The sequence below is a fragment of the Pygocentrus nattereri genome, chromosome 19 (assembly GCF_015220715.1).
Source record: "Pygocentrus nattereri isolate fPygNat1 chromosome 19, fPygNat1.pri, whole genome shotgun sequence".
In the NCBI taxonomy this organism is placed as follows: domain Eukaryota; kingdom Metazoa; phylum Chordata; class Actinopteri; order Characiformes; family Serrasalmidae; genus Pygocentrus; species Pygocentrus nattereri.
The window spans coordinates 38,564,209-38,576,683 of NC_051229.1; the positions used below are offsets into that span (position 1 = coordinate 38,564,209).

The 12,475-nt window shown below is 43.4% G+C and overlaps 1 protein-coding gene across 3 annotated transcripts in view; it reads left to right on the plus strand.

The window, feature by feature from the left end:
• Positions 1 to 507: 507 nt before the first annotated feature.
• The window catches only part of atm (ATM serine/threonine kinase), a 66,345-nt gene continuing 54,377 nt past the window's right edge, over positions 508 to 12,475 (plus strand). Inside the window, exons 1-12 of one of the 3 annotated variants that reach the window (XM_017723522.2) lie at positions 508 to 608; positions 1,736 to 1,852; positions 2,968 to 3,086; positions 3,431 to 3,576; positions 3,724 to 3,888; positions 4,932 to 5,097; positions 5,208 to 5,446; positions 6,795 to 6,964; positions 8,579 to 8,727; positions 9,457 to 9,831; positions 10,309 to 10,494; positions 11,880 to 11,981. In XM_017723522.2, coding sequence (XP_017579011.1) covers positions 1,781 to 1,852; positions 2,968 to 3,086; positions 3,431 to 3,576; positions 3,724 to 3,888; positions 4,932 to 5,097; positions 5,208 to 5,446; positions 6,795 to 6,964; positions 8,579 to 8,727; positions 9,457 to 9,831; positions 10,309 to 10,494; positions 11,880 to 11,981 — 1,889 coding nt within the window. In that variant the 5' untranslated portion in view covers positions 508 to 608; positions 1,736 to 1,780. Of the gene's footprint in view, positions 609 to 632; positions 655 to 1,735; positions 1,853 to 2,967; positions 3,087 to 3,430; positions 3,577 to 3,723; positions 3,889 to 4,931; positions 5,098 to 5,207; positions 5,447 to 6,794; positions 6,965 to 8,578; positions 8,728 to 9,456; positions 9,832 to 10,308; positions 10,495 to 11,879; positions 11,982 to 12,475 lie in introns of those variants that run through there. The other 2 variants (XM_037531094.1, XM_037531095.1) reach the window with 2 other exon arrangements.

A 12,475-nucleotide genomic window follows, 5' to 3' on the forward strand; every position in this document is an offset into this window, starting at 1 on the left:
CTGTATAAATAAAAATAACACATGGCCACGACTTAGTAAGCCACAATCTCGTTCCCACGCCATACTAAGTCGTGGCCTTGCATGATTTTTTATTTATACCAGCGGATGTCACCAGCAGGGCTCCGTAGTTCCAAGGGTGTAGGGTGACACTCGAAAATACGGAGCCCCCTCTGGTGACATCCTTTGGAAATGCCTTAAGGCGTGAGAATGAGATGATTAAGTCGTGGCCACAGGAACGAGATCATACTAAGTCGTGGCCACACATTAGGATCTCGTTCCTACGCTTTACTGAGTTGTGGCCACAATTTAGTCATCTCATTCCCACGTCTTACTAAGTCGTGGCCACGCATAATTCTTTATTTCTACAGGATGTCACCAGCGGGGCTCCGTTGACCAGGGGTAGGCGTGAGAAGAAGAAATTGGACTGGGCTTTAGTATTATTCAGTAATACGTCTTCCCTCTCCAGGTCAGTAAGGGGCGTCAGCGGATCTGAACACTGAAGAAGGACGGAGAAGAAGAGGCAGGAGGCGGAGGGGAGTTCGCATGGCGCACGTGGAGAGAAGTTGTGCTGAAAGTTATTCAGAGAAAACGGACAATAAATAAAGCATGTGAGCAACTGTGCGCACGTGAATGCGAGGACGGCGGTGTGACTAGGTGTTCATGTTGTTTATTCAGCGCTGGAGCTTCTAGCGCTGCTCTGTTTACATCAGCTAACCGCGCAACTTCATAGCAAAACACAGCGGCTTATTCGCCATCTTCATCTAATTTCCCCGTTCCACCTTAAATGGAGCGGCAGGCACATTATGGGGCCTGGGACTGAGGCTGTAACTGCTGTATTGTTTAAGGTGGAACGGGAACATTCGAACAAATGATTGAGATGTAAACAGACTGATTCAGAGGGTTTGGTGTGAAATGGTTCAGACGTCTTTACAGTGGTGGTGATGGGAACCAGGGGTCACCATGACTACAACACAGATATAGACCATCCAGAACCACCAGAGAACCTACACGAGTCTTCTGAGCTTATATGGAATGCTGATGATGGAAAACAGTGGAAAATCTGGAATAATGAGTTTTCTTTGGGGACTATTTTGCCTCACAGCGCCCTGCATGTCTCCCTCCACCATGAATGGAGTTGAAGTTCTCTAAACTCTCATAAAACAGCGTCTCAGTCATCAGGCAGTGAATTCAGAACCAGTTCATGTAGGAACTTTCAGTAGGAGCTTTTAGAGGGACGTCTGGTTCCCATCACCACCACTGGGAACAATTCTGAAGTCTGGCAAAGCACTAGATGTTGAAACATTGCTATGAGGATTTGGTTGAGCATTCATGAGGTCTGGTACTGATGTTGGGTCACTCCAGCTCATCCCAGAGGTATTGGATGGAGCTCCATCGCTCCACAGAACACAGTTCCACTGCTGGGGAAACTTTTTGGTGCTGTACAGGAGCGTATACAACATGTGGTCCTGTATAGAATTCTCCATCAGTCTGAAGAACCATTTCAGCATGATGTGTTTCTATATAGGTCTAATAGCTCTAAGTAGACCCATTGCCTTCACTAAAGAACCTTTGAAGAACCATCTTTTTTTTAAAGTGTGTAGCCCACGCTTAACATTGAGATTGTATGGAGATTGTAAAAGCTGTGTCAGCAATGATTGACCTTCAGGTAGCTTTTGGATACTTTTGGACAGGTGACCGTCAGTGTTGACCTACAATAATTTATTCCTATTCTCAGATAAGTAGCAGTGTATGGAAGCTCATGGACATCAGCTGAAGCACGATGAGTCTTCTACTGCATGAGCTGCTCCTCTGCTGCCGGGGATTAGAGAATGAGAAGGCCACGGAAAGAAAGGTAATAAAGTTTATCTTGTTCTTAAATGAGGATTGAGGAGCATAAGCTTTTCCTCTGTTTGGTTTAAAGCACATCACAGGTAAAATCCCACTTCTGACAACTGTTTGGGTAGTCATGGGAACCGGCCCTGCGACCAGAGGGTTGCCGGTTCGATCCCCAGAGCCGACAGTACATGACTGAGGTGTCCTTGAGCAAAACCCCTAACCCCCATCTGCTCCCTGGGCACTGGATAGGGCTGCCCACTGTGTGTGTGTGCGCTCACTAGAGTGTATGTGGTGTTTCACTGCATGTATGGGTGAAATTTCCCTGTTGTGAGACTAATAAGGGTCACTTAATCTAATCGTAATCTAATCTAAAAATCTTGGTAAGAGGTCCAGGGACCGGATTACAGAGACGTCTTATATTTTAGTCCTAATTTAAGATCTTACTGGTCAAGACACGAATTTGTGAAAAATCTCATTATAGAAGCAAATCTTACCTTAATTTAGTTGGATTTTGTCCCATTTTACAGCGTCTTATTTCCAGTTAGGAAATCTTAAACTTCTTGATCGAAGTCGACGATCACGTTTGTTACCAAGCAAATCACAATCCATGCACAGCTGAAACATAAACATATAATCAAACTAATGACAAAATTGTGAGCTATAGCTGCCGATACTGATGTGAACATGGACAATCAAAAGTGTGGTAAGTTGTAAGTTCTGAATATTGTGAGAGCACCTCCTGCTGTTTATTAGAGCGTCGCCGCTCCCCAGTTTCAGTCTCCATTTCCCAAACGCTTTAGCCGAGCGCACTAATGTTACTCCTCCTAATAAACAGACACACGTTCAGCTCCGCCTCATTATTCACCAGCATCACTGTAATATTTCATCATCAACATTAACACAGGAAGGTCATCAGAAGGGCGGTGCAGTTCGAGTCGGCAGCGTCTGAGATTTTTAAAATGCAGAGTTAGAAAAGAAAAACATCTCCCAGTGACAGCAGCGTTTTACAGTAGAAATAAATGGAGCTGATTATTCTGGTCCCAGGAAGCAGTAAAATATGAGTGGTATGTTATTAACCTCAAATGGACTTACAGGAGACAAAATATAATATCATTTAATACTCCATTGCAGAAGGAGATCGATCGCTTCAAGAGGCTTCTTCGAGATTCTGAGACAGTCAAGGAACTCGATCGGACCTCTGCATGCAGAGCCTCGAGGAGCAACACCCTCACCTGGGATGCCGTGTTCAGGTCAGGAGTGATGATCACAGCAGACAGCTTTCAGGATTCTGTACAATCCTTTAAAGATCCTACGTTTTTCTTCTGTTTATTTTTTTCATGTATACGTTTCGTGTGGGTTTATAAACAGTTACTCTTTTCCAACTTGCCTTTAATACTATTTGGAGACAACATTTGAAGATGGGCGACTGTAATTATCACCAGCGATTTAAGTCCCATCCCACCATGTCAGCAATTTTTATGAACTGGTTTTAACTTGCTATAAAACAGACCATAGAAATAACTCTAGGTTACATTAATTCGATTTGAAAAAGTCAAAGTCAAGCTGCCTCACAGAAAGTTATCACTCCTTCCAGGTTCCTGAAGAAATACCTTCACAAAGAGACGGAGCTCCTGCAGTCAGGCAAAGCCAATGTATCTGCTACCACGCAGGCGAATCGGCGGAAGAAGATGCAGGAGATCAGCAGCCTGATCAAATACTTTGTGCGATGTGCCAACAAACGTAAGTCTTGAGCGTTTCCTCTGACAGTGTGAAAGAGTGAGTCCAAAAGCACAGATCTCATTAATAAGCGAATAAATGTTAAGTACTGCTATGACATGTGCCTCTGAGGTGCTTGTCTGTTATAACTGTGTCCTGCTTGCCCTTCAGGAGGTCCAAAGCTGAAGTGTGCAGATCTCCTCGGTCATGTGGTGGAGGTCATGCAGAGCTCCTTCAGCTGTGCTGCGTATGGAGAAGATTACAGCAGCATGCTGCTGAAGAACATCCTCTCCGTCCGCAAGTACTGGTGCGAGATCTCCCAGCATCAGTGGCACAGTGAGTGCGCTCCTGTTCATGTGTTTTCCGGGGAAGGGGGGGGGGGGGGGATCCCCCCACTGGGAGCAGGTCACTTCCACACACTCAGCGGACCGCACCGGAGTTCACTGGAAGCAAAACCCAGACCACTAATATCAGAAGGACAGCTTTCACACTAAACCAAACATACCAAACTTGCTGAGCTGGTGGTCCTGGAACTGGAAGAAAGCTCTAGTGTGAAAATGCCTTTAGTCTTTGTTCAAGTCCTCTAGGGTTCAACCAATACTTTGGTTGGCCAGTGATATTGGTGGCCTGTGGTTTTAAAATTCTCTATAAATAAATCTGCTATTATTAGTATAATTGTTATCATTATGATTACTGTTATCTGCAGAAATAGACGCCACTAGATCAGTGTGAAAATGCAGAGTGATTGCGCTTCTTAAATGATTCTAGAATGGTTGCTAGGGCGTTGCCAGACAGTTACTATGGCATTTTACATGGTTGCTAGGTAGTTGCTGTTGTATTCCAGGCAGTTGCTAAGATGTGACTAGACATTTGAGTGTTTACTGAGTGGTTGTTAGGGGTTGGCAAGTGGTTGCTAGGTAAGTCTTGTGAATGGGAGTTTATAGGAGAAATGAGTGATGAAAGCAAGCAGATGAGTGTAGGTCAGATCAGACCAAAGATTCTGAAGTAAGCGGACAAAATCCAGCGGAAAAATATTAATAAGTATATAGATTGGGTAGCTGTAGTGTTGCGCCATCACTGATGGCTGAATCTGAAATACTGAAACTAGGCTTGTAGGCTACTCTTACATTAAAACAATTCACAGAGAAAATCAGATTTATGCAGTTTCACTACCACAAAAGTACTTGATTAGCTAAGGCATGTTTGGCGTCAGAAGATTCCTTGTTTAGTTTTAGCTCTGAAGCTATGAGGCTAAGGAAACAATATGTTGCTGCATATCTTGATCTGTCAGGAAGAAATTGGGGTAAATTGTATTTTTTGTATTTGTTTTGTTTGTGTTCCTGTGGAATTTTTCATTCATCATATGTTGTTGTATGTAGATCTGCTGGAGTTGTATTGTGGGCTCTTCACTGGGACCTCCAGGCCCATCAACCGAGTTCTGGTCAGCAGGATCATTCACACCGTGGTTCAGGGGTGTTGTCTTCAGACTGAGGGCTTGTCTCACACGCTTTTCAGCTTTTTCTCTAAAGCTCTCAGTAACACCAGGTACTGAAACAGTATACAGCATCGTTCTGTGACCAGATGTGCTACGTAAGATTGGCCATAATCTACAGTTTATCTGTGATTTTCAGAAGTTCTTTGACTTGGTTTTGTAGGGAGGAGAGGCAGCTGACCGTGCTGGAGCACCTGATCTCCGCTCTGAATGTCTTCCTGCGCTCCGTGGCCATGAACTGCAGGAGACGGGTGTGCAGACTGGGCGAGGAGCTGCTGCCCTCTGTTCTTTATGTGTGGAGCCAGAAGAGGCCCAGCTCCACTCTGAAAGAGGAGATGGTGGAGTTCTTTAACCTGCAGCTGTGTGTCCACCATCCCAAAGGAGCCAAGACTCTGGAGACAGGTAATGATGTTGTGAGGACATGTTAATATACTGTATATCATACCTTGACATTATCTGTTTTTGGATATTTATATCTTCTAGGTCTTCAGAGAAGGCCTAATGATCATTAGGAAATAAAGAAATAATCACTTTTTAAAGGGATTTAATAGCATCATTACTAAAAGTAATACTTTTAGGTCACTTTTAAGTTGTGCTTGCCAACAAAAGGTTTAAAATGTCTGGTAATTTTCCAATCAGGATTGTTCTCTCTGTGGTACCTAGGTAGATCCAGCTGAGTGAGCTCTCCCGTTGGTTGGGACTTTAGGCGCTGGACTTGCACGTTAGATTAACTACCAACGTAATTAGGAGAATCAACCATTCATGATTTGGGATCAACATCTTCTGGATGTTCTAAGTCACTGACAGTGAATACGACTCTAAGCAGTGTTCCGGTTAGTCGTAAGGAATGGAAAACTGCGGCAGCAGCTCTATACGAGAACTCATTGCTAACAGAGTCGCTGCAAAACTAATGAGTAAAAGCTTAAATATGTCTTAATGTCTGGAATGTCTTTTACAAGCTTCAAATATCTTTGTTTAATCTAGAATGGCCCACAATTATTCATCTTTGCTGTTATCTTAGCACTTATGTGCTACTAGAATCCCATAGGTGTGCTAGCATTAGGATTATGGTAGCAGTGTTATTTTTTCCACTTCTTAGTCCCAAATATCCCCTCTATATATATAAAACACACACACACACTCACTGGCCACTTTATTAGGTACACCATGATAGTAAAAGGTTGGACCCCCTTTTGCCTTCAGAACTGCCTTAATTCTTCGTGTCAGACTTTCAACAAGGTGTTGGAAACGTTCCTCAGAGATTCTGGTTGGTTATTTGAGTTCCTGTTGTCTTTCTATCATCTGGAACCAGTCTGCCCATTCTCCTCTGACCTCTCACATCAACAAGGCATTTTCGTCCACACAACTGACCGCTCACTGGATATTTCCTCTTTTTCGGACCGTTCTCTGTGAACCCTAGAGATGGTTGTGTGTGAAAATCCCAGCAGATCAGCAGTTTCTGAAATACTCAGACCAGCCCGTCTGGCACCAACAACCACGCCACGTTCAAAGCCCCTTAAATCCCCTTTCTTCCCCGTTCTGATGCTCGGTCTGCACTTCAGCAAGTCGTCTTGACCACCTCTACACGCCTAAATGCAGTGAGTTGCTGCCATGTGATTGGCTGATTTGTGTTAACAAGCAATTGAACAGGTGCACCGGTGACCAGTAGGTGTGTGTATGTGTATATGTATGAGTATGTATGTATGTATGTGTGTATGTGAGATAAATCGTAGTGTCTGTGTTGGTGCAGGTGCCCATGCAGAAGACTGGGTGAAATGGCAGAGTCTTCTCTGCAATCTCTACGATGTCCTTGTAGATGAGATCAGCCATATCGGCAGTCGAGGGAAATATGCCACAGGATCTCGTCATATTGCCGTCAAAGAAAACCTTATAGAGCTGACAGCAGACATCTGCCACCAGGTGATCAGTGGTCCACTTGTCTGGGATTAAACTCAACCTATTAGTCTGTTTAGCCTCTTTATCTTGGTAGAATCTGATGTGTTTTTAATTACCTGGATAGCACATATGACTGTAGATGATTTATCCTATATTGACTGCTTTGGCAACATTGCCTTTGTGTATCTGTTAGACATATATCATGATATTGGAATCACATTGGTATCAGAAAAAAATAATCTGAGATGGCAGTGGTTGCGACATTTAACCGTTATTATGATGAATGATGTGCTACTGTGAGCATAGTTTGAATATTGTCAGTACTTGAAGAACATGTTTCATTGCAAAGAGCACAATTAGGCCAATATTATAGCAATATTATTTAGTGCAGTGCAGTTTGTGAAAGGTTGGATTTAGGGCTGAAATGATTATTCGAGTAACTCGAATAATTCGATTAGAAACAATGTTTGAGGGAAATTCTTTGCCTCGAGGCTTCGTTTAATTCATGTCACTAAAGTCCATCTATTTTAAACGTCTCTGCTATCGTATCACTCCCGCTTTGTAGACTAATGCACAGCTCCCGTATCATTGTTTTACACGGACTGTTATAACTGACGCACTTTTCAAAGATTTATACGGCGGCGCGATTTATTTTGCTCTATATGGCAATGGCGCAAAATAAAGATACCGGGTGTGTAAAAGGCTGAAAATGTCTAAAGTGTGGGACTATTTTATGCTGCGTAAGGCAGACAACGTAGTGCAGTGGATATCATTAGTGTAAAATCATTGTAGTTTTGTGGGTTGTACCAAAAGTGTATATATTTATATTAATATTTATTTGTACAGTGTATGTTTGGCTTTAGAGGACATTCAGCTTCAAAAATGAAAAAATTGAATTCAGAACCATTAGCTGTTCTCATTTAACCCATCCGTGCAGTAAAACACCCACATATATGCACACTAGTGAAGACATGCACTAGGAGGCAGTGAGCACACTTGCCCGGAGTGGTGGGCAGCTCTATCCACAGCATCTGGGGGCATCTGGGGGTTAGGTGTCTTGCTCAAGGGTACTTTAGTCACATACTGTCGGCCAAGGGGATCGAACCAGTGACCTTCTGGTCACAAGGCTGGTTCCCTAACGTCCAGCCTACGACTGCCCCAAGAAAAAGCTCAAAGCGTGAGCTCTTCAGATGGGTTAGCCTTGGACGTGATTTCTGCTGTCTCTGTGCCGCTGCTGAAAGAGACAGGCGAGGATCAAAACTATGAAACATACTTGCCTGATGTGGAACAAAACCCGCTCTTCTCCACTGCAGCGGTACTCCATCCTACTCCAGGCTAACTAGTGTAGCACACCTAGCTAATGCACTTAATTGAAAATCAGCTACGTTTGAATGATTTAACTGTTAAGGTAAATTGCACTCATTTACACTAACAAGGTACTTCATTCTAAGTAGGTGACTCAGTACGGTATTAGATTCTGTATCAGCGCGTACCAAGAATATGTACTCGTATGGTCTGAAAAGATTGTAATCAATACAGCCCTAGTAGGTCTGTTTAATCTTCCACATCCTTGCACCCCTGATGTCTGTATAATACACCACATTAACACTGTGCATCTGTGACTGTTCGTTTCTCCAGCTGTTCAGTCAGGATGTGCGTGTTGTGGAGGTCCGAGGAGCGCAGAGGGACAGCCCCCAGAGCAGCAAGCGCAGGCGCGTGGAGCTCGGCTGGGAAGTCCTGAGAGACCACCTGCAGCCCCATCACAGCGACTTTGACGTAATACCATGGTAATATGTTACATTCTTAAAGGAAAATTACACCTTTTGGAACTTATGCAGGATTAAATCATAACTGTGTTAACACACAGAGAAAAAGTGCATTACAGAAACAGCCTGCTTCATTCTAAGGGATAGAGAGGGGTTGAAAAGGGTCATGTAGAAACAAATTGGTACATTAAAACTGAACAGATGTCGTAAGTTCACCTCAGGGATAATAGAAAAGTATAAATACAGGATCTGGGTCCTTTAATGCAAAAATACATGCCCTGCCATCCATGTAGATGTGTCACATAACTAAGAGCTAAAGGTGGATGATATCGCAAAAGTTTAGTAGCATGAAACTTCAGTACAGTTTCATGAGAAATGATTTATCATATTTATTTTTCCTGGCATCTAAGAAGTTAGAAGACACAAAGTAGTGCCGCATTAAAAAAAACTATTACACCCAATGCTCTGCACTAAATTAAACAGGGCTATTTATGCCCTCTTTGTAATCAAACATGCAGTCTGAACGTGTTTTTGAATTCTGAAAATATCTACAATATGCAAAGAAAAAGAATATTGTGCCATAATTTATCACAATAATGATAAATATAGTCATAATGCTCAGCCTTTCTCAGTGCTGTAGATATACAGCACCTTTTTCATTGCATCCGATTAATATCTTTAACTTCACCTTAGACTAGATCCCATGTTTTAGGTTCCTTGCCTCAGCATCTCTATCACCTGCGTCTGTAGGCTTCAGGTGACTGCTGCTCTGACCTCCAAGTACCCCTCCATGCTTCCGGCCCCCGAGCTGCTTCCTCTGCTGTCCCTGCTGTGCCAGCTGCTGGGTGAGCAGCAGCGGCGTGGAGAGAGGGGTCCGTACGTGCTGCGCTGCCTCAGGCAGGTGGCTCTTTGCCCGGCCGCCTGTTCACAAGGCTCCGGGGCTCAGCAGTGCGAGCTGGGCCGGCTGTGGAGCAAGGTGTGGGCGATGGCCATACGGGGGGTCAGCTCGGCCCAGACCGAGGCTCTGTGTCTGGAGCTGCTGCGTACCATGGTGCAGTGTTCTCTGGTGCCCGTCGACAGAGAGTTCTGGAAGCTCTTCTCTAGTGCCATCTGCAAACCCTCTACGTGAGTTGAACTGTAATGAAAAACATGGTTGGGGTGGGGGGGGGGGGGGGGGGGGGGGGCGGCGCTTTGAAGGAGCACAGAAGACAGGGGTGTATTTGTTGTTGAATTCAAACATCAATAATCATTCTCCAAAATCATTTACTGCACCTTTAGGAAACTCCATTTCCACAGGATTTCATAGCATTTTTACTGACGTGTCGATTCCCAGAGGATTAATATAGTCTGAAGTTATTTCTGCAGCTTTTTTTTTATAGAAGACAAAAGGCTCCGGAATCTTTGCTTGAGCAGGAGACCGCAGTCGAATTAAAATGGGACTAAGAGAAATCGGCGGCAGTAATTTTATATTGAATAGGGCATTAAATAGTTATAAAAGTTAGACAAACTCCAAAATATACATTCAGTAAAGGTAGACCAGGACTTAATGATCGAGAACATTTCTGTTCAGTTTCTGAGTTGCTCTTCCCTCTTTTCCTCCAGCGTTTCTGCCCTAAGCCTGGCGCAGGCTCTGTCCGCGTGTTCCATCCCCAAGACTACATACAGTAGCTCTGTGCTGCTGGAGGCAGGGAGACCTTCGTGTCTGAAGGAAAGCATCATCGACTGGATTCTGATGAACGAGCAGAGCGATGAGGTGGAGGACGTCAGGCATCACCCCGTCATCTGCAGGTCTGTGCTTATTTTCGGAAAATTTCTATTTTTCTCATGTTGTCAGTGCAGGATCACGTGGATAAACTTCACGGTCCTTCGCTGCTGTTTTTTCACCAGGTTCACCAAAGCCGCTTTTCCACAGTTGAGCCAGATCGTTCTCAGGGCCGTACTGGGCCGTTCTGCGCTGGTCCAGACTCATGAGACCAGTTACCGTTTCTGTTTCCATCTGTTGTACCACTAAATCAGAGCCAGGAAATAATCAATGAAACTGCAAGAATGAGTGGCTAACTGCTAACAGGCTAATAGCCACACACACCCCACCCACCACAAAACACGTTTGACTCCGTCTGTCGCTTCAGCTCTAGTGTCTCTCGGCTGCTCTCGTCTTCTTTATCCTCCAAACGGGAGTTATTTGAACATCTGTTACTGAAAAGGCCTGTATTGCGGTGGGTTTCACCTGAAACCGGATAAATACATTGACACTAGCATCGCCAGGCAGGCTGCAACAAAGCATCACCGAGAAATTCTGTTTATCTTTCTGTCACTTCAGCACCAGTCATTCGAATTTGTGCTCTCAGATATGAGTCTTTGTCCTCTAAATGGGTGTTTTGAACCACCGGTTTGCTAGAACCGAGCCCGTACTGCAGCGGGAGGCACTCGGGCTACCTTAGCCTAGCAGGTTACAGCTTAAAACACTATAGAAGAGGCCCGATTTTGGCTTTCTGTCACTCCAAATGTGTGTCTGTAAAGCTTTTGTTTATCAAAATTGAACCTGTGAGCAGCGCTGGCAAAATGCTAGCTAAGCTAACGCTAGCCAGTTACCTTCTCCTGGTTAGCAGCACTATTTTACAATAAGAAATTGGTTTTAAATCGAAGCTTTGATGGTTATTGAGTGGTGGGTTTAAAATCATGCACTGCTTTCATTTATTTGAGCAAAACGAACTTAATTGATTACTTTTAGGCTTTGAAATGGCGCAGCAGGATGTTGTGGCACAATATTGACAAACAAAGAACCTATCAGCAAACAGCTACGTCATACTAATTATAAATAATAATTAGTTATTTATTGTTAGAAATGGTCACATTTTGCTTTTCGGAGTATATTATGCAAGTAAAGTAGGTTTCATAGTTTTGATCCTCAGCTGTCTTTTTCAGCAGCAGCACAGCTACAGCAGGAATCACTATGATTAGTGAAGCTGTTTTATTAAGTAACACGCTGAGAAACTGAACAGCGGTGCTAACACTGCACTGAAATATCCACAGTAGAACAGTTCAGTGTCTCTGCAGCCTTTTTACAAGTACAGTTTAAAAAGTCACCATGTTAACGTTTATACCTTGAAATGCTTTTCAGCCAATGTAGTTATTTTAAAGCATTTCCTTTTTATAATGTTCCTTTTCTTTAGGGATTTTCCTCTAAATCTTATTCCAAGGATTCTGGTGACTTTAATGCTGAAAGACACGTTGACAGGAATGCTGTTTCTGATGGACTCTCTGCATCTGGATGGGTGAGCATGTTACTATGTCGAGCTCAGATGAAGCATAAGTGGCTTTTCTTCTTCGCAAGACATAATATAGAAGTTTTTACTACTTTGGTCGATTAATATTAACATTTTAGTGACTCACTAACAATTCAGCATCATTACCTGCCAGCATTGCCGTAATGACCATGCCCATAGGTAGAGTTTGGGGTCAAAGGGTGAGTGCACTGCTCTGACCAAACTTTATAGAGGTAAAATTACAAGTACTGGAAAGAGTAAAATGAGTCAGTAGTGTAAAACAAAAACATGGTACAGCAGTTCGTATCAGTGCGCATGTAAAATAAGTACATCCACTTTTGTACTGCACAAAGTATTACGCTGCTGTCGGAACAAAACCTCGTATCTCCAAAATAGTAACTTTACAGTAGAAGGAAAAACTTACTTTTAATGTAAGTCAATGGAACCAGACATTTTCCCAAGTAATTTTGGCTTGTTTATTTTGGTCCATTCATCATGAAATT